Genomic DNA, 22,392 nt, shown 5'->3' on the forward strand with positions numbered 1-22,392 from the left:
GTTTACTTTTTCAAATCCGGAAGCTTGTAACATTTCAAATTCTTGAGCTTTTATCTGGTGGAATGCTATTAAAATTCTGTAACTTTCACAAAAATGTTAGAAATTATGCTAATGTGTAAACTAAACCTAGCCCGTGTTGCATTCCCAAATGCACGTTAAACTCGCAGCTCATACAGAGATGGAGTTACTGTGAACTGAGCTGCTCTGAGATGCAAAAAAAAAGAAAGAAAATCAGATCATAAGCTACTTGCTTGTGCACCGAACACTTCACTCTGAACACGCAGTTTATATAAGATGTTGAACACGCAGTTTATAGTTATAAGATGTTCTGCAATTTAGATGGTACATGTTATATGTCAAGAATGTAAACTGAAGCATGCTTGTTCTAAAGACTTGAAGTGCTTAGATTATGGGTTTTTCTTTTTTTCTTTCCTTTCTTTATTTTTAGTTAGACCACCATGGTGTATTAAACCCCCAAATGCTCTATAAGGGGAGTGAAGGGGGTGGATTTCCAATTCCATCCATTTTCTTGTATTATAAAATGAAATGGAAATCATAGTTGTCTTAAAACCAGTGTTATTTATTCTAGTATTATGTTACAGGCAATGTCTGTATTTGGTATCTGAGAGGTGTGTGACCCATGTCGGGAATGAAGTAACAGTTTTCTCTCATTTAGCCTGTCCTTGTTTTGTAATGAATCAGTTTTAACTTTATTTGGTTACACTTTATTTGAAGGTGTCATTGTTACAGTATGTTACAGTTACAGCATATTTAAGTACTGATTAATATTAATTAAAAACATGTACTTACTATAGGGTTAGGGTAGGATTAGGGTTTGGTTTAGGGTTTGTTGGTATGTAATTAATTACTATGGTAACTACATGTAACATATGTAACAAGGACACTGTAAAATAAAGTGTTACCCTTTATTCTTTATTTATTTTATTCTGTACCCTGTGTGGATGTAGATTTCATGTTCTGTTCCAGTGAAGTCCTGACAAAAACTCAGCCTTGAAGGGAAAATATAATCTAATTGCGCTCGCAGGGGTTGTTTATTATTTTTAGAGGCAAAGTTGCTTACGTATATAGGACATAGAGTGTCAAAGATAATGATAAAGAGTTTTTGTGCTTTATGTCAGTGGCAAACAACATCAAAGTTGAAATTGAATGGCAATTACAACATAATGTAATTACAACAAAGCTTGACCTGGCGCTTTACTCATTAAGGTTCAATGCAATGGGTAACTTTGATGCGAATCCTGTGAAAGTCCTTAACAATTCCATATCAACTCAAAAAAAGTCTTTCCACACCACTTATATGCTTTTATACATTATACAGCAGGAGAACTTCTCTAGCATGACTCTAATGTGGGCCGTACAGGACGAGGGCTCAGAGTGCTCATGTGACCAAGCTTTGACCCCTCTTCTTGCTCTTTCCGCAGGTGTACGTGGAGTTTGACGACCTTGAGTGGGAGAAGCGTGAGTGGGTCAAGGTGTACGAAGACTTCCAGATCTTTCTGCTGGAACATCAGCTGGTTTGGGCCAAAAGGAAGGAGGGTGCCCAGCTGCAGGGAACAAAAGCCAAGCAGATCCAGTGGCCAGCTCTGGTGAGTCATTCCTCCCAAGATCTTTGATCCGGAGATGTGCTGTGCGTTGAGCCGCAGCTGTGGAGTATTTCAAGTCGGAACAATAGCTCTGCGGAGGCAATATGACGGGATCCTTTATGTCGCTGGAATGATTTGGGGTTTGGATGACTCTCAGATCAATGGCTCATGTCTGACAATAAGATCATTATTTGTTTAGAAGGCCTGCTGAAAAGATGGAAAATAACAGAGGGTTTGACGTCCTTTAAAAGAGACAGAAAGGCAGCGAGCAATAGATTGTAAATGTTTCACGGCTCACGCTGTTTTGATTATGTAACGTTAGCAGCAGCACAGCGCCATCTGGGCCATGAGCACACGATAAAAGATTTCAAAGAGAAATCTTAGTATGGCACACGGGACGGTAGTCATAGCGCCCACACATACACAGGCCGACGACCCAGCATGTGCCATGGTGCACTTACCCTCATCAAGAACTCGGAAGTTTTCAAACAGGAAATTTTTCATATTCATGAAGTTTACGCTACTGTAATTTTGTGTGTGTGTGTTTTAACCTCATGCACGTCTGTTCACTTCCTGCCATTATTTAAATGAATTCTGCTTCAAATAAGTGAGGTGAATATAAGGTGAACATTTAATCTGAAGTTAAAGGTACGGTAGGCTATTTCGGAGCAGCTAACAATGCAAAGTTCCCCAAGAGATCTCACCCTCCCTTCAGAGTGCTCTCCAAAGCTACGCCTCCTCCAAAACTAGGGATGGGTACCGAGAACCGGTATTTTTTTGGGCCGATACGTAATTGGGTCAATACTGGACTACCGATAAGCTTCAGGACAAACAATACTGTTATCGATACTTGTGTTGTTTTATCTCCGTATACTTCTGTATTAGTAGCGAATTAGAAACTGCTGCTTGTCATATTCCAACCCTGAATAATGTCATCACATGGCCGACGTTTGATCGACGTACGTGTGATATCCATGCGCATACTTGTTCAAAATAAAAATTTAGATTCCTCTTATTGATATCTTTGTGTGCATTTCAGTTTGACTTTAAGCCATTCAAACGACTCGCGCGCTGAAGTGCAGTGCTATTTTACATTTGATTACAGTTTCTAAACCTGAATACCTGAACATTTTAAAACACTATTTCAATCATATCATATCTTCATTATCATAAACAACTTACAGAGCTCTGACCTGTACCACCTGACTGCTGCAGATTCATTTCTGCGTTGATAGTGTTGACATAGAAATGCATTAATCCGAGTCTGAGGACGTAAACAGCTCTGGTTAGAATGTTACGGGTTGCCATCTCATAAATATAGTTACATCATGGCATGAATGCAGCATAAGCTCGTTGTTTTGATTTAGGAGGAACTGTAAAAGTTGGCCTCTGTTTGTTTGTGGCTTTTGGTGACTTTTGGTGACTTGCTTAGCCTGACGGAAGTGCTGATGAGGTGTGATGTCTGCGCGAGCAGGGTGCGCGAAGGTATGGAAATCCTATCATTGCATTCGGACCAAATAAAATTATCGGACAACGGTTTTTGGTCCTGTGACTTCCACATAAGATATATACGTTTTAATATTTAGACCACCTCTATTATTGATTGCTATCAGGATGTAAATAGAGTTTCAACCAGTAAAACAAAAAGTGTTGACAAATTGACAAAAACAAATTGCCTATTATAGGCATAATAGTTAATAGAAACTTTAATAGTGTATTTTGTGTGTGTGCAGTGATATACAGTAGTATCACGAAATATCATTACAATTTAAAACAACTGTTTTGTATTTGAATATATTATTTACAATGTAATTTATTCCTGTGATTTAAAGCAGAATTTTCAGCATCATTACGCCAGTCTTCGGTGTCACATGATCCTTCAGAAATCATTCTAATATGCTGATTTGGTGCTCAAGAAACATGGAAACCGCGATACACTTTTAATTTAATTGTGCATTTAAATAAAAAAATAAAATAAATTTCATTTCAAATAAATGCTGTTCTTTTGAACTTTGTTCAGAAAAGAATCCTAGGAAAATGATCATGGTTTTTCTCAAAAATATTAAGCAATTTTCAACAATGATAATAAGAACAATTATCTATAATTGAGCACCAATAATAATTGAGCACCAACTCAGCATTTTAGAATGATTTCTGAAGGATTGTGTGACGCTGAGGACACGGTAGTGTACACAGTGACTAGGTAAACTAGGTCATAGCTCTTACCAGATTGTGTATTTTAGCATGACTGGAACAACAATATATTTACAAATCAGCATCCATTCCACAAGCATAATTGTTTGTTGGTTTTGGATCGGTTAGTCGAATTTTGTGAACCTACCTTTGTTTTCTGAGTTATTTAAATGGAGAAATATTTGATGTAGTCAATACTGTTGACAACGCTTGATGTTCAGAGAAAACATTCTCTGTCATTGTGAATTAACAATGTCCATGCTTTTTAAAACTGGGACATATTTTGCACCGATTCTTCCTGTTCTTTACACTTAACACTTATCTAACTTATGATGGGTTTGTACAGTTGTCAAACAACTTAACCTAATTACTTTACTCAACGCCTGACCAAACAGCAATTTCCCAACAAGACTCGCGGGATTGTGTTGTTCTCTGGTCTTCTTTGAAAGCTGTTATTTTTCCATCGTCTTTCCCTCTTTCAAGTTTCCTGTGTCCCTCGCTCACACACAATTTCCTTCACGGCTCCATTATTTATGGCTGCCATTGGAGGAGAGTTTACTGCCACCAGATCTCCTTACTCAGCACTGCCTCTCTCTCTCTCTCTCTCTCTCTCTCTCTCTCTCTCTCTCTCTCTCTCTCTCTCTCTCTCTCTCTCTCTCTCTCTCTCTCTCTCTCTCTCTCTCTCTCTCTCTCTCTCTGTTTTTGCAGCACATTTTATCCTGTCTCTGTAGTTCTGTTGATATATGAGGCCCAGCACAACCTCGCTGATTTCTCCTGTGTTCAGATTAGCACACTGGATCTTTTGTCTGAATGTGACCCGAGCAGGTTTCTTCAGTGTTTCCTGCACATCTTTGCATTGATTGCATAGTCATTCCCAAACATGCAGTGTGACCAGTGTAGTTACATTCGTGAATGGTTTGTGGTTCTTTTAAATGAGTCAGCAAAAACTCAAACTCATGATGAATTATTGTTTTGAGTCAGTCTAACGACTCACTTCAGAGTGGTTACTGAATTAACGTTTGACTCACTGTCTGAACCACAAGTCATTACAGTCTCAATAACTAACCGAGAATTACTATTGTCATCTCTGACTAGTTGTTACCATGACTGTTTAAATGTAATACATGGTATTTCTCAATTACAAAATTATTTTAATAATTGTGTTCCAAAAATAATTTTTGCATTGAGCAAAAGTGACAGTAAAGACTTTCACACTGTTATAAAAAATGTCTATTTCAGATATTAAGCATCACAGCTCTTTTCAACATTGATAATAATATTCAATTTAATTCACATTTATTTGTATTGCGCTTTTCACAATACACATAGTTTCAAAGCAGCTTTACAGAAAATGCATGTGTCTACATTACAATTTAGAGTGATCTGTTATCAGGTGTTGATCACTGTGTCCAAGTTATGTATTTCAGAAATGTGCATATACAAATTGCGCATTTATTTATTTTAATTTAAACAATGTATTAATTTAAGGCTTTTTCTGCATCAGAAACAGATATCATGTTCCGAAGCTTAGTGATGTTTCTGAGGTGGAAGAAGGTTGTTTTTGTAACAAATGAAGTATTCTATTCTATTCTATTCTATTCTATTCTATTCTATTCTATTCTATTCTATATATATTTTTTTTTTTTGAAAGACAAGTTGCTGTCTAGCCCAGGTCTTTAACTGTAGAAGTAACAGTACATCCTTTTAAATGCAAATTGTATTCTAAGAGATTCTGTATACAGGTTTCTGGTCCAACAAGTAGGCCTAATCTTATCTGAATTTAATTGAAGAAAATTACAGGTCATCCAAAATGTTATATCTTTAACACACTCTGTCAACTTGGATAATATAGAGATTTCATCTGATTGTGATGAAATATATAACTGAGTATCATAACAGTGGAAACTAATTTCATGTTTTCTTATAATATTACCAAGAGGGCCATAAAAATCCATAATTTACTGACGTTATCTTAGATTTTTTCCCTGTTTAAATAGGCAAAATGGTAACAGTCTGATAGGTACGATCTAAACCACCTTAATGCCCGTCCCTGAATACCAGTGTAATTTTGTAGTCAATCTAAGAGTATTTTAATATAGTGTCTAACGCAACACTAAGATCAAATAAAACTAGTATAGAGATACAGCCTTGGTCAGAAGCTAGAGGCTTAATAACTGCCAGCTTGAACAGTCTTGGGACATAACCTTGAGACAGAGACCATTCATATTTTGAGAAGAGGCTCTTCTGCTACAGGTAACAACTCTTTCAGTAGTTTAGTAAGAAATAATAAGAAATGTTTTTTGAGCAGCAAATCAGCATATTAGGATCATGTGATACTGAAGACTGGAGCAATGATGCTGAAAAAAATCAATAAATTAAAACCAGTTGTTTTAAATTGCACTAATTTTCTTAATATTACTATTTTTGCTGTATTCTTTGTTCAAATAAATGCAGCCTTGATGAGCAAACATTTTCTTTATTGTAAATGCTTAGTGCTCCCTTCATATGTGTGTTCCTGGCAGTTGTCTGTTTGAGATAAGTTCATTTTGCGACAGATGTGGTGCGGCTTGTTCGCAACTCTCACTCCTTCTGTCTGATTATCAGTGATGACTGTAGTTGTTCGTTCAGATTGGATTGTGTTCTACAAACACAGCTCTTCCTGCACAAACTCCACAAGGCCGTTATGCATTTACGACATCCTGTAAACCTTCTTTGTCAAGTGCTGTATTTTACGCATTCATGCTGATGTAGCCAACTCTCTGATGGCTTAATTGTGTTTAGCCCTGCTTGACCCGTAGCCTTAAGGGCGATCTTTACTGCTGATAAACGCACAGACCCCTGCCCCGCTGTCTTGTTTAGTGAAAGCTCTCTTCATTTTGCTTTCAAGGGATGAAATCCTTCTGCAGAAGGAACAATGGTATCTATTAAAATCTTCAAACCCATTATTTTCATCAGCCCACATGAGTGACTTTAATAAACGGTTTGGCTTCAATGTTTTGGCTTGATCATTATGATGTGTAAAGTGTGTGTTTGAGGCCTTATGAAGCAAAATGAAAACCCTTTTTTCCCTTTGTTTTTTGCTGTTAAACAATCAAGCCCAGTAATACAAGTTCTCTTGTTAATATTAACTGTAAATGCTGATTAAAGCACAAAGGTTTGGTAGCTTAGACAGTGAAATGGATGTTGTGTAACACGCATGTGGTTATTTTTAGTCAGTTTGTGATGGGAATCTTGCTGAACAGCTGTTGAGCTGATAACACATAGTGATTGGTTTAGGTTTGCTCATGTGGCACAGCAACAGATCTACAAACACCCAGAGAACGCACACCATGTGCTCGCTCTTAAGGTCCTTGCACACTGAGGCCGAAATTTTCGTATACGTTTTTTCGCATTCATCATTCGGTGGCTCTGAATCATCAAAACACCTCTCAAAAGGCTAGCTACGGATGTGAAAAATGCAGAAAATCGAATCCGATCCAATTTTTTTATGACTGACGAAAGTTTCGGAGACAGTGTGTGAATGTGATTGACAAAACGTGAGGTCGTATTTGTTTATTAACGTGCGAAAATTTCGGATACATTAAAAAGAACCGCATTAATCGAGAATTGCTGTGTGACCATTTTTTTATTATTATTAAAAATCATTTATATTATTATTATTATTTTTAATTTGTTTTATATATTTTTATTATTGTACAATTTATTGACATTATATGTTGCACCATAGCTTGCACCATCAAACTAAAATTCGAAATCGCAATATTGCTTATTGCACTTATCAAAACGTAAAAGCTGCGATTTAATTAAGTATAGTGTCTGTGAATATCTATTCAGCAAACTCCATCTCTGCATTTGTTGTGAGTTTAATCTGCATTTGGGTGTTTTGTAACGAGATGCATTCTTAAACTTTTTATAATAGAAACTTAAAGGACTCCAACAAAATAAAAGTTTGAGGTTTTAACTCTTGCAAGTGAAAAAATTAAGACAAGTATTGTGATTTTGCTACTATAGTAATTCATTTACTTATAATGAATTAATTTATTATGAAATATTAATTATTTTACAGTGCAGTTTATGTCTTAGAGATGATAATAATAAGTATTTAATAATACAAAATTATTGTTGTTGTTGTTGTTTCTAATAATAATATTATCAACTTAAAAGTGTTTAACAGGGGTTTTCACAGTCTAAGACAGTGGGCCTCCCTTTTGACACAACTAACCCAATGGATATGTTCCAATGCGACTGTCATGTAAACAGGCAGGTCGGATTTTCTGAGGCATTAGGCAACGTCTCCGCGGTTTAATGACGAGAGAAACCCCGACGCGCATCTGCAAAGGGACGGATGGCCCGACGAAACGTTGTGTCGTCTATAGGAGAGGAATGTGGACAAACGTTGACACAACATATCAAAGATTGGCTTGCTCATCCTAACATTTCGGACCCACTGCTCCTCGTTAAAGTCAATATTTAAACAGAATATGCTCCCACCAGTCCTGAGATCTCTCTCGCACACAATAACTGAAGCAAATGCGCAGGCTGCAATGATGGCACTTTTCGTCCTCCGCCTCAAAATCATGGTGATGTTTGGCGAACTTTGCATAGGCCTAAATCGCAGAGCTAGCATCAAGCATATTTCGCGTTCGTCCATCTGTGCAAGAGAATTAACCCTTTAAGCATGCGCAATGTTTCAGATAGTAGGCTATGGCAAGTGTAAACACACGAATCGGATACAGTTGAAAGAACGTGTAAACGGACGGTAAATTGGGCATCAAGACATGCAGTGTAAACGAGGCCTTATTTTCAGAATAATAACAATTTAACTTTTTAAATGTATTCATTTAATCTAATTATTAGGCTATAATTTTTAACACTCCCCGTGCCTCCCCTGGAATGCTCTGGCGCCCCCCTGGGGAGGAGCGCCCCACGCTTTGAAAACCCCTGGTGTATAACATTTCCTGTAGACCCTCAGAACCTCTATGAATCCTCTATGAATCCTGTGGGGAAACACTCCTTTACTGTTCCTCTGGTTTTTGTCTGTGTTTATGTAGTTTTGCTGGTGGAAGATGCACCACTGCTTGTGACCTTTGCTTTTGGTCTCTTTCTGACTGGCTATAAAAATAATCCTGAGGGAAAAATACTCTCTCATATGACGCTTTCGGGACACTGAATTTGCCAGCCCTGTCAGGTTGTATGTTGGCAGCACAGAGGGCAAAGTGTCATGCATGTGTTTTGTGCAGAGACAGTGTGAGAGAAGAGGTACAGACTCTTCAATGGTTCATTGAGACGGAGGAGTACACAGATGATCTTTCACTGCCAGCAGCACAGCTGGCTGCTTAATGGCAGCAATCATAGACAGCAGCGTATACAGGGATCGCCTGGGGCGGCTCTCTCCTGCCTGCACTGAAAGGACTGTCTCTGTGAGTAATGAAGCCCGGCTGATGGGTGGGTGTGGGACATGACTTCACCAAAACCCCCCTCTGCACATTTGGCTTTGATTTGCGTCGCTGCTCACTTGTGATTTGGGTTTCTCAGTCAGCTCCTCTGCCCACAGAACTATAGATTCATGGGTAAAGGCAGCTGTGAACCTATTCACACGGTTGTAATAATAGTATACAGTGTTGTCGTGTTTACACATCATATGTGTGTCAGTAATGTGGCTATTTGTTGACTGATGCAGTTCCATACAGTATAAATTCAGTGACTATCTAAAATTTCAGATAGTGACACTGTTTACCTTTTCTTTTGCATTTTTAACTGCACATGGCAATCTGTGTGCAAATCTTATGTGCTGCCTAATATTTTTGTGGAGACTGTGATTATTATTATTATTTTTTTTTTTGATGAATAGATGTTCAAATGAATATGAATAGTTCAAAAGAACAGCCTTTATTTGAAAACTTTTGTAACATTATAAATGTCTTTGATGTCACTTTTGATCAATTTTAAACATCCTTGTTGAATAAAAGTATACATTTTTCTCAAAAAAACCAAAAAAAAAAAACTCATTGACCCAAAACTTTGTAACGGTAGTGTAAAACTCAAACATTTGGTCTGTTTTGCATTGTGTGCCTTCATTTTCCAGTAACAGTGTGTTTTTGAATGTGTAGTCTGTCATGAAGCTACATTATAGGTGCATAATGTCCAGATCTTTTTTTTTTTTTTTTTTCTGGCAAAAACAAAAATACAGTGATTAAAAAATAAACCTTTTTTGTGGTGTAACTATTGAAAATGTCAGCAGGTTAAAATCTGTACTTTTACCCTGCTGTAGTTTTAGGCCTGTGTGGGCCAGCAGAAAAAAACGTTATTGTTGAGATGTGTACAGTGACCCTTCACTGAGACAAAAAAACCCGTCTGTCGGGGTTTTGAGCTGCTTCCTGTCATAATACTACTGTTTCACTCTTTTTTTTTTTTGTCGTCTTCACCCCCGCATCGGCAGCTGTGTGGCAGGAACTGAGACCTCTGTGGCTTACCTGTGTGTTGTCTCTGCTCTCATGTGTCTGCATTTGTGTCGTATAATGTGTCATTCTGAGGGCATGTTGCATAACAGCTCTCTCATCTTTTTATCAGCCCTGCTCTTAGTGTGTGACTGCAGGAAGGATATTAATGAGAGGATTCGGTGTGTGGGGTCAGGCCTGCATCTTCACAGTGGGAGTGCAGTTTTGTGGTGGTCTCTAATACACCTTCCCCCATTAGGGTTTATTTATAGAGAGAGACTTCCGTTTACACAATCCCGGCTTGCTTGAAGCCTCAGAGAAACAGTTTTTCCAGCGGTAGTGTATGGGGATGTTCACACAGGACATGTTCTTGCGTTCTAGCTAGATGGAGCGTGATTAAATGGAACAGGATGTAGGGATCAAAAGAAGTGTTTTAAAAGCTATTGTGAAATGGTTGTTAAAAATAGTTGATAAAAATATTTTATTCTTTTCATTCTTAAAGTGGATGGACAACTATAGTTCAAAATGTTAAAGCTATTTATATAGTGCTTTTCACAATACACGTTGATTCTAAGCAGCTTTACAGAAAATCATGATGTTAATGTTTGTAATTTCTTAATGTCTTCATCCCTTATTGTCACATTTAACAGATTAGAGCTGAATGATAATTTGCAATGATATAAACAATCCAATAGATTTGCTCTATAATATATATCGGCGAATGTGAATATATATGCAGATATATTTGCATGCCTATATACTGTATGTGGATAAATGTATTGGACGTACTATATATCCAATTTTATATTCAATATATATTATGTATTGGACGTACTATATCCAATTTTATATAAAGAGCATGGTGATGATATATACAATTTATTTATTTTCAGTTAGATTATAGGGATGTATAGAGACCCTCATGTCACGATTCGATACATATCACAATACTGAACTCACGATATAATATTATAACGATACTCCAAGACATGGTAAAAGGTTAACAATTTTTTTTTAATGTTGATTAAAATATTAAATTTGGTATTACATTGGTGTGGAAATGAGTAGGCTTGGACTTGGTGCTGGTAACCCAATGCACAGGACAATAGTATAAAAGTAGAATAAAAGTATTCATGATTCTGAAGCTGAAAATACAGAATTATTGTAGACAAATATGCTTGCACTCTGTCACTGACTAGAAATATTGAAAATAATATAGTACACTTTTTACTGGTAATAAGACATTTGGCATTATCAGGACCCACAAATATTCTCCCATAGCATTATTAAACACTATCAACATTATAGTAGTTTAAAGTACTGACACTAAAACTCTGAAAACTCGAATAGTTTTCTCACACAGTATTTTTCATTTTGGGTGAACTAAACACAATACACATTGTCACTAAACACAATACATATTTTGCATTTTTGAACTGCGATATATTGTGACACGATATATTGTTACACCCCTGTTAGTTAATTAATTAGAGTCATCTATGAGTAAACAATTTGTTAATTGACTTCCCCAAAAGTGTAACATCCAAAACATCATATGACAAGAATTTGGCGTGGGGCTATATTGTTTCATACCAATGGCAGATAGGAGGGTTTTTCAAAGTGGGTGATTTTTTTTTCTTTCTTTTTTTCTTCTTTTTCATTTCTTGCTGGTGACGCTATAGCTGCAGGAATCACACGCTTCACTTTCAAAAAACCAATATGCTGATGCGGTGCAATGCTGACAGTGATGCAACGGCCAAAGATGTCCATCTGAAGCATGTGTACATAGACCAAAAATGTACATAATTCAGATGGAGCGCAAGAACCTGTCCTGTGTGAACGGCCCTTAACACGTGGGAAATGCTGCATACAGCTGCCTCAACTGTAGGTTTGTGGCTAAAAATTAGGTCTTGCACAAGGGACGTGTTGCCATTGTGTTCCTGTATGTTCAAAAGGTCTACTGAGGCCTACAGGATTTTCACTCAGTCTGCTCAGGGTAACGCAATATAGTGCTTTAGCGTGACTGACAGAAATGTGTTGTGTGGGAATGAGCAGTGTAAAGGTCATAGATAGTAGTATTTACGTAAGGTCCACAGGACATGAAGGGCTGAACTTTTGTACCACTTATAGTCCTAGACAGGCCTCTTCAAAAAGTAGGCTTCATTGTCTTTGCATCCTTTTCATGAATTTTACTGTCTTATTAGCATTTAATGTATTCATAGATACATAGGCAGGCTGTATAAATAACAAAACACAACCTCTCAATATGTATTAAAACAGAAACATATATTACACGAAACAATTTTTACACGTGAAAGACGTAGCCGCACTAGCCGGTAACAGACGAGCCAGGGAAACAAATGCGCTCACACACCTGCTTGCATACGGCCTATATTCCAAGTCATACTATGGTGTGTTATGAGCAAAATTAAAAGTAAAAAAAATAATAGCTCAGAAATATCATGCATGCAATTAGAATATGCACATATTTAAATTTTGATACACATATGACAACCGCTAATGTTTGGCATGATTTACAGTACTTTACAGTGTTACCCAAGTACGGCGGCTGTGCTATTTCTACATAGGCAGGCGGTCAGGTAACAAGCATGTTCTTAGTTCAGTGGTACGCAGGTGTTTAGGTCAGCATTGGATCAAGGCCACTCTGCCCTGTTGTGGCACCCTATTATGCAAGTTGAAGCCAGTGATGTAACCAGTGATATTACATCACAACTTCCTTGTTCTTTCATCTAATGAAGCGGGACTTTGCCGTCCAGACACATGTCTGGTGATTAGATGGCACAGGTTTTCTCCTGCAAATGCAATCAGAACAAACCAGCACTGTGCTGTACCATCACGCTGAGATCAGGAAATAAGAGAATCGCTGGTGTGAATCTGGTGCATTTATGAGTCAGGATACAGCAGGATCGGTGATCATTGCAACAAGGTGAGTCAAGAGAGCCAGAGTAACATGCTCTGGTTATCAGGAAATTAAATGTCAACCAGTTTTATTTCTGTAACGTGAACATTTCTGCGTGAATCTGGTTATTCAAGACAAAACAAATTTAGTGTACACTGTAAAACAAAAAAAAATCGGTGAAATTTACGGTAAAAAAGCAGCAGCTGTGGTTGCCAGAAATTTACTGTAATTTTTTTTTTTAGGTTTTAAAGATTTAACTTAAATTTACAGTAAAAAAAAAAACATTTTATTAACACATGACACTAAAGTAATGCAAGAAACATTAATTTAACAAAGATGTAGCTCAAAACCCTAATGCACATAACTGAAGAAAAAACTAAGAAGAAATATAGTTATTTCAATGAAAATACATCAAATGTTAAGTGTCACTCAAGGACTTTTTTGAATGTCAATTTACGTTTTTTCGCTGGAAATTATACAATTACTTCGTATTCACTTCCAAAACTGTACATTAAACAGTATTTTACTGTAAAATAATATATTTTTTTCCCCACCTTTTGTTAACCAATTTACAGGTTTTTACTGAAGCATTTTTTACTCTTAAAATCACAATCATTTTTTACAGTGTAGGACTTTATTTACTCAACAAAGAATCTAATAGCATATGTGGCCTAAGCGATGTCAACAGAAAAGAAAGTTGTTTCAGAGGTGATGGAGAAAGTTATTACATTTTGATGAAAGATTATGCATACAAATCATTTTTTTTCTTTGGAAAAAAAACTCAATGAGATCAGCAACATTCATTAAGTAAATGGGGTCAGTTTTGAATTCATGTTGACTTTAAAGGCTTGCTCTTGCTCGTGGCATAGATTAACTGAGATGTGAATAAAGCTAAGGTAATGTAAACACAGCTCAACCAGTGAGCGCTGCAGCTGCACGTTAGCCTGTAAACAACATTTCTTTCTGGGTTGGGGTGGTTTATTTTGCCTCTCTGCCAGATATTACATCATACACGCTGAATCTGCTACATCTATAGACGGACTGACCCGATGAAGGTCAAGGCCACCCCATCACTGCCCTCCACCCTGTTCATTTGATCAGACTGCAGTGCACCCAAACCACTGCGTCTCCATTCTAAAGACATTAATTAATACGGCCGGCCCGTGTTCAGAGAGAGAGAGCAGCGAGCAGAGTGCCCGTCTTATAATAAATGTAATGCACGCTTGCCCTTCCTCTTTCTTTACAGATTTCTTTTTGGCCGCATGCCTCCAGCTTCAGAAAAATGTTATTTGGCAGGCTGTTCTGTCCTCATTCTGAGCCTTTCATGTTAGAGCTGAGCTGCTTTGAAAGAGAGAGAGAGAGAGAGAGAGAGAGAGAGAGAGAGAGAGGGGAAAAACAAGCTGAAATCAATAAGACTTTCAAATGAAAGGGCTTATTTCTGTAGAAAATAATGGGTTGTGATTATCTTGTGTCTTATTTTGGTTTTAATGTGTGGAATAAAGTATTTTCTTTTCTGGTTTTGTTAAAACATTATTTAAAGTCAACATGGAATCAAAATGTACTCTGTTTATGCTCTTATTACACGTTCCTGGTCCTATTGTGTACAATTCATCACTTCATGTTATTCCTAAGAAAAAAATGTTTGTCGTTGTAATTTTATCATCAATTTATTTACCTCTGAAAGTCTTTCTTTATCCTGTGCCGTCTCCTAGCTACTGGGTAATGTTTCCCAATAGCCAAATAGCCATTTAGGCATTTGTTTTAGCAAACTCACATTCAGGTCTGGCTCCATTCTGGAATGGAATTCTCAGTTTTGCCATTCAGTTAATCCCCGATGGATAAAATCAAGTCCTGCCATACATTTTTCGTTGAATGTTATGTTTCAGGACTTGTTTTATTTGTTCTTAAGCATTTTTATAGACCTTGTTCAAGTGCATTTCCTTTGCAGTTCAATATGAAACTCTATTCACAACCCATTTCACTTCTGTAATGTGAAACATTTCTCAGTGAAACAGGATGTTCAAAGAAAAAAAAAACATAACATTATACATCAGATATTGATTGAATTGTGAAAGTACCCATTCCATGCCAGAATTGAGTCAGACCTGAAATCAGGTTTGCTGAAACAATGTCTTAATAGCTATACATACTGTAGGTGAAGTCATTGAAAAGGTTGTTTTAATAGGTGGAGCAAGTTTTGATGAAAGGTTATTCATCAAAGCATAAGATATTTTTACTCTGCAGTGATGAATTTGGCATGATAAGACCTGGAATTAGTATTAAGAAACTAAAGAAGGTAAATTTTGATTTCATCTTTGATTTGGTTCTACAAATATACATACCTAAATATCTTCTCAGAAGCTTTAGATTCTGTTGTCTTATGCAACAACAGATGTACAGAAAATTTAAAGTGCTTTGGGAAAACAAAACAGATGTTTTCATCTGCCTAAAGAATTGTATTTCTGTGCAGAGATGGTGCCCTGAAAATATCTTGTTCTCCAGAATGCACTCACTGCGGTAGCTGTGTATTATTTATAGCTTTACTTTTCGTTTTTTCCGTGTGACCTCATTTTCGGCGGGAGGAGGTTGAGGATGATGGGTTTGACAGCGACCGCAGCATGAGAGAGAGAGAGCAGTGCAGAACCAGCCTTTTCCTCAGCCAATGGGAGAAAAACAGGATTGTGAAAGACCTGAATGCATGGCCTGGCTTCTGTCGTTCCTGTAAGACCCCGATATTCACAACTCCAGAGTTAGTCCCCTATAGCCATACATCTTGACTAACAACATAAAGTCTGGTCCACATTGTTCAAAAAGCACCATCTAAAAGTAATTCATGTGGATTAACTCACATAAAGCACAATAGACAGTTAGAATACCTTGTAAACACAATTTTGTTTCAATGCACCATATTTGAGCTTTCCCAAAGAAGAAAGGCTGTCCAGTTTTATGACATATGTATCATACAGTCATTAAGTGGACTGTGGTTGGACCATGAACTCCAGAGTTGGTTGAGAGACTAGTCTAGAGTTGCCTTCCTCACCCAGACTGTAACAAAGCCAGAATGCTTTTTCTATAATCTATGAAGCTTGTTTCATACAAGTTTGTGATATAGATGACTTGAAGTACAGTATACTCTCCATAAAGTGTCAGAATGAGGCAAAAAGGTTGCAGCTTGCCAAGAATAGAAATGGGCTTTTTGAAATATTCATGTAATAACGAGAAAAACTGTCCATTGTTTGGTGGTGAGGACAGCGTTCCCTCAGGAAGTTTGCTCGACTGTGATTGTACACTCAGCGAAACCCTATCAGCACCACAGTACTACTGATCATAAAACTGTCATTTGCATATTCCAGCTGGCTTTGATTTTAAAGCCACAGCTCTCTCTCTCTCTCTCTCTCTCTCTCTAGTGCCGGAATACTTCTCCTCCCTCAAATTCAGTGTTACGAGTGGGATTTTGATTAATTCACAAAGGAATTTTCTAAGCTTAATTGCTTTAAAAATCCGGCTATCGATAAAACGAGCCGTTAATTGTTTGAGTATTTCGTAGGCAGTCCTCAAGGGCTCTTTGACAATAGATGATGATATAATTATCCATCATAGTTTGTGTAGAGATTGTCCGTAGCCGGAGGCTCTCAGGAGATCAAGCTCTCCACCCAAGACATTCACACTGTAGAAGATCTGAGCAGTGTTTTATGGATTTAAACCTTTATACCAGTTTTTCTTTACAAATCTAACTTTACATAGAATTAATAGCTAAAAGCAGCGGAGGAGGTGAAGTGAATTTAAAAATCACAAGTGTGGAAGTAGAGATGGGTGACTCACAGAATGTTGAGTTTACTACTTTTATATCTCGGTTCAAATCCTAGAAGTTCCGGACACCCCCGTTCACATCGGAGCCATCCATAATGCTTCAATGGCTCTCACAAAGGCGCCGCTATTTTTACAAGCACAGCTTGAAAGAACACACACAAATTGATATCATGAGTCAAGGCGACCACAATCTCCCTTTTATCTGTCCAATCCCTGAGAGCAACAAGTGGGCCTGTTGACAGACAGTTGTCCCTTTGTCTTGGTGTCTTCCTCTGAGCTGCTGCTACCTTTAGAGAGTTGTTCTGTGAATACTCTGCTCCATCATCCAGCTCCTTTAATGTGTGTGTTATGGGGGCATATTCTACACTTTTTGTAACACTCTTTGTAATTCCTGAAATCTGTTTATACTTTTCTGATACTGTAAGTTTAAGACAGGTGTTTGACTGATATGGGCTTTTCTTAAAGTTGTGATGAAACAGAAGGGCAGGGACATTGTTCTATGCATCAGTTGACACACAAAATTGCCAACAATAACATGAAAAACATATTTTTACCTTAACTGGATAGTTCACCCTAAAATGAAAATCCTGTTGCATCCGATCCACAGAAATAATTTTTTTTCCGAAATACTGAAACTGAAATTAAAGTTTTCATTTAATTGAAAAGCGAAAAATTATTAAATCAAATTTAGCTAAATTAACTGAATACTATTCAGGGTGTTGTGTCCTTAGCTGGTAAACCAGTCATAGTAATTTAAAGCCTCTTGATATTTAAGCCAAACTAATTTTGAATATCTACAGTAGCATAATGTTTGGTCATGGTGAAGTGCATCTACACATGTTTACCTGTTGAAGCTTATCCATGTTGTGGATAAAACATTTATGGACACTAAGGACTAACATTAACAAAGAGGTTTAAAGGAACAGTTCAATGACAAACTAAGCTCCTGATATTTTAAAGAATGTTATTAACCAAAACATTTGTGACAATTCACTTTCAATGTGAATAAAAGATTACAGATGTTTCATTATTTTGGTTGAAATGTCCCTTTAAACCTCTTTATTAATGTTGCACATTAGTGTCCATCCATTTTTATTTTTATTCTTATTTTGGCAATGGGAGTATGTGTACACAGTACAATCAGACTTTTATTTCAACAGAGCAGTCCTATTTTCCATGATTTCAGGAGAGAAATGAACCATAAAGGCTAAAAAATAAAATTAGTGTTGTCTGGATATAGCTACAAATGTAATTTATACTGACACCTCAGCTTAGATGCAGCATCATGCAAAAGAAAAAAATGTCATTTAATAATGCACTATTTGCAGTCGACCTTAATCTGTTACACATGTTAAAAGGGACCTATATTGGTCATGTGATTTCATTGTGAAGCCACTCCATATCAAATACAACCACAGAAATGTCTTGTGTTGAGAGTGAATATCATTTTAAACACATTTTTCAACTGTGCCATTTCTTTGTGTAAAACTTTTTAATGAGGAGTAAATCTCCAAGGCCATTCAGCAGATGTGGAGCGTGTGAATTGTGTAATAAGTCAATGGAGTGTCACAGCAGCCGTGAGAGTGTAAATAGTGTCTTTGTGCCTTATTTTAGAAGCAGTGCACAGTGACAGACTGAGATGGCTCATTGGCTGTTATTTGTGCCTATGTCTTCTCAGCAACCATATGAGAGGGATTTTATGTGTCTCTACTGTGTATTCAGTGACTGCTTGCCTCACCGTTGACAAGCTCCTTAAAACGAGTAAAAATTACTGCTGAATTCACTGCTATGCCAATTATGCTATGCATGTGAATATGAAAGTCATGTTGTGTGTTTAATAGACCATGCTTTTGCTCATATTTGGATTCTCTTGGCTACAAATGGATTATTTGATATTGACCATTATCACAATCAACTAAGAGAAATAGATTTGTTTGTGTGTCATTAGAACAGGCCTGAAATATAGTTTGTTCATGTCTTTCAAGTGAACTACACTTGGTGGTGGAGCAAAAGTTTGAAGAGCATCTTGCTGAGCGACTTACTTTCTAGAACTTTCTACTTCATAGCATTGACATGGTCTTCATAGCATGGACATGGTCATTTGCCTCTGGAGACGTTTGTGTGATTTGTGTTGATTTGCAGTGCTGGTGAGAGAGCGAGAAAGCGGGAGGAGGAAAACAAAGGCCTATTGACAATCAGATAAATGTCAGATGAATCTCACAAACCAACCAAAGCTTCCATCGCTACCACTCACAGATCAGTTCTCCTTCTTGAGTCTCTCTTTTTTGCACTCAAAATGAAGTCAGGCAGACAGTTTGCATTTATGCTTTATACTTGAGAAAGCAAATGAAGTACAATCAATAGCTTTAAGATGATGCATACATTTAATAAGGCTAAAATAAGGCCTTTATGAAGGACAATAACGCCCTGGGGTAAATATATGTAGATGTTCATGTTCATGTTGTTTTGCAAAACAGTTGTGCTGCTATTGAGGTAAGGTTAGCACAGGTTTGGTGTAGGAAGGTTTAAGGGTGGGTTAAGGGGTTAAAGGACAAAGGTAGAGATGCAACGATTGTAATCGAAAGTGTGTAATCATTTTGTTGGTAAGTGTGACCTGGCGATACCAATGTTTGCAGATTACGATGTTCTTTCAAAGAACTATAATTGACAGCATATACAAACAAAAATCTACTTTTCTTCAATGTTAATTTTATTTTCATTCCAAGTAAAAAGAATAAAAAGAATAAACTAATTTCAAACAACAACACATAAATGCAATAAAATAAAGAGAGATATGAAATAAAACACTGTTTTTCAGGTGGGTATACACTATATTCAGGTAAGAAATGCTACATAAATTAAAGTAATCAAATATATAATATACTATATAGTATATAAAGTAATATAAAGTCAAATATCACTAGATAGTCTTCATTGTGAAAATTAAACACAGATTAATGATTACAATTAGTTACAAAAGTTATTCACTCAAGAGCAGAGAGTGATTTTCTCTTTGTCTTTTGATCTTTTATTAACATGACAGACAGCAGCAGGAATATTAGACTGCTGTCACTTTAAGAGTTTATGCACGGATCCAATATAGTATTACACAACTTACGTTATCTTTCTCAACTAATTAGGTTCCAAAACTGTGTTTAACTGAACACTCGCCAAGAAGGACATTTTGACATAATTGTGTGTGTATTTGGCCGTTTAAGCGCAGTAAGCCACTCATTTTGGTACTTGCGACTCACAAGCCCCTTGAGACTGAGAGAAATGAGAATTTTGGAATGACACAATTTTATTACACTATATTCAACAACAACAGCTCATTCCGTGCATCATACGTCATTATGCAATTTCTTTGTCATTGCACATGCACAGAAATGTCCAGTTTCAGTTTTCGATCTGATCAAGTGTATACATAGAAATAGAAAAGATTTAAGCCACCCCTTACAATCCAATTTGGCCAATTCATTCCGATTGACTTGTAACTTTTTTATTCCGACTGTGCTACTAGTCTGATCACAGACAGATTATTAGGGTCCATGTAAACACAGCTAATGGTCCTGTTTGTGCAAGCAGCCTGACATTCTCATAATATCTGCCGTGTTAATCATAGGCAGTGGCAGATGGAGTCTGTGGGGTATTATGGCAGATCGCTGATGGGGGATTCCTGGGGATTCAAACACTGAGCATGACCTATGGCCAACTTTATTCCCAGAACAAGTGTTTGAGATATCACTAATAAACATATAAACCACTAAAGAAACCAATACTGTAGTAGATTATATTTATACTACCATATTTTCAGAATTTCTAAAAATAAGGAGCAGAGATGTTAAATCAATATTGTATTGATTGATTTATACTTTCTCACACACAAGGCACCTGTCATGGAGTTTCACAGGTGGCACTAAATTAACATTATGAGTTTTGGCCATTCCAAAGGCGAGTTTGAATGTGTCAGAGCTCTTACCCCCTTTTCCTCGAGGCACCAGTTAAGGAATTTCGTCTTAGCAGTAAAATAACAATCAAAGATGTTTGCTGAATAGATAAAAGTATGTAAATTGGAGGTAGTTTGCCATCTGATTAATCTGAAGGATTTGTGAGATACCATTAACTTCTCCGATACCGAGCCTCTTCTGTATTATGTATCAGCACAAGGAAGACGCAAGTGTAATATTCTTATTAAAAAAAAGTTATATTAAAGTAATCAATAGGGATGCTCCGACCAATCACATTCTATGACTCGATCGGGAGTCACTAAAATACTCTAAAATAAATATCTCACCAACCGATCGCAAATTGATGTCATCACAAGTGTGGAGTTATTACGTGGTCTCAAGAAACAATGCATTTTTAAGCCTTGCGATTTGAGAACGAGTGACTTGGTACCGCTCACGCGCAGTAAGCAGTGAAACAGTGTTCATTCGATATGTGCACGTGCTGTCTGAAAGATGGGCTCTGAGCACACGCAAATAAAGCCTCTGCTCATACAGCGCATGAGTACAATCAGCACAAATACTCAGCGCTTGCTGAATAATATTGCTGATCATTTATGTATCAGACTATTTATTTTGTTTACAGTGTCTTTAAGGTTTTACCAGTGCATTTCTCACTTTCCAAACCACCACCAGAATATGGCAATGTTCTGAACATATGGAGTCCAAACAAACAGCTACAGATATCTGTCATTGAGAGAACTTATTTATGTGAATAAGTATAAAATGGATGTATTGTAGTTTACATCAGTTTTAAGGTTCCCAAACATGGTTATGAATGGATTTGGATGGATCATGTTGGCTTCTCTTTGTTTCAGCCACTGTTCTTGCATCCAAAGGGTCCTAAGGAAGTTTTATGGCAGTTGGCTTAAACCTAGGGATTAGTCTCAAGATGGGTGCAGGGCAGAAACTGCCTGTGGACAAAAGAGAAGTCCTGTCTTTCCAGCGCTTGAGGTGTCTGTCAGTTGTCCTAGCATCCTTATCTGATGGTGTCGGACATTTGTTTGTGCTAGTCCACCAAAATCCAATCAAATGTTGCAAAGAGAGGGGCCCTTCCATAAAACAGTAATCAAGAGAGTGAAGCTCAATATCACTCAACACTTCAGCCTATGAAATGCTTATGTCAGGACGTCTGTATACAGGTTTGCCACGTTGTCTCTTGGGCAGCTGGCAGACATATCAACAGGCTTGGAGTCCCTAGACTAAAAGGGATATTCTTAGAGCATTCACCCGTCCATCTCCAAACCTGATCCGCACAAGCTGCTCTCACTGCGCTGAAGATAACACTCTCTTATTGATCAGGAATCATACGAGCTCGCCGATTACAATCTTCACCGGTGCAGTTCTTCCATCTTGGTGCACAGTGCTTTTCTGGGTTGACACATAATTGGCAGCGTATTTCATCTTCATGACCTTAAAGCAGG

General features: G+C 37.2%; 1 protein-coding gene across 3 annotated transcripts in view; it reads left to right on the plus strand.

The window, feature by feature from the left end:
* jmjd1cb (jumonji domain containing 1Cb) overlaps nt 1-22,392 on the plus strand; it is a 126,963-nt gene that overhangs the window by 52,648 nt on the left and 51,923 nt on the right. For all 3 annotated transcript variants that reach the window (XM_084135289.1, XM_084135288.1, XM_084135290.1), the window contains exon 2: nt 1,443-1,607. In XM_084135289.1, coding sequence (XP_083991415.1) covers nt 1,443-1,607 — 165 coding nt within the window. The remainder of the gene's footprint in view (nt 1-1,442; nt 1,608-22,392) is intronic.

Source organism: Abramis brama (assembly GCF_963993115.1).
Source record: "Abramis brama genome assembly, chromosome: 14".
Classification (NCBI taxonomy): Eukaryota; Metazoa; Chordata; class Actinopteri; order Cypriniformes; family Leuciscidae; genus Abramis; species Abramis brama.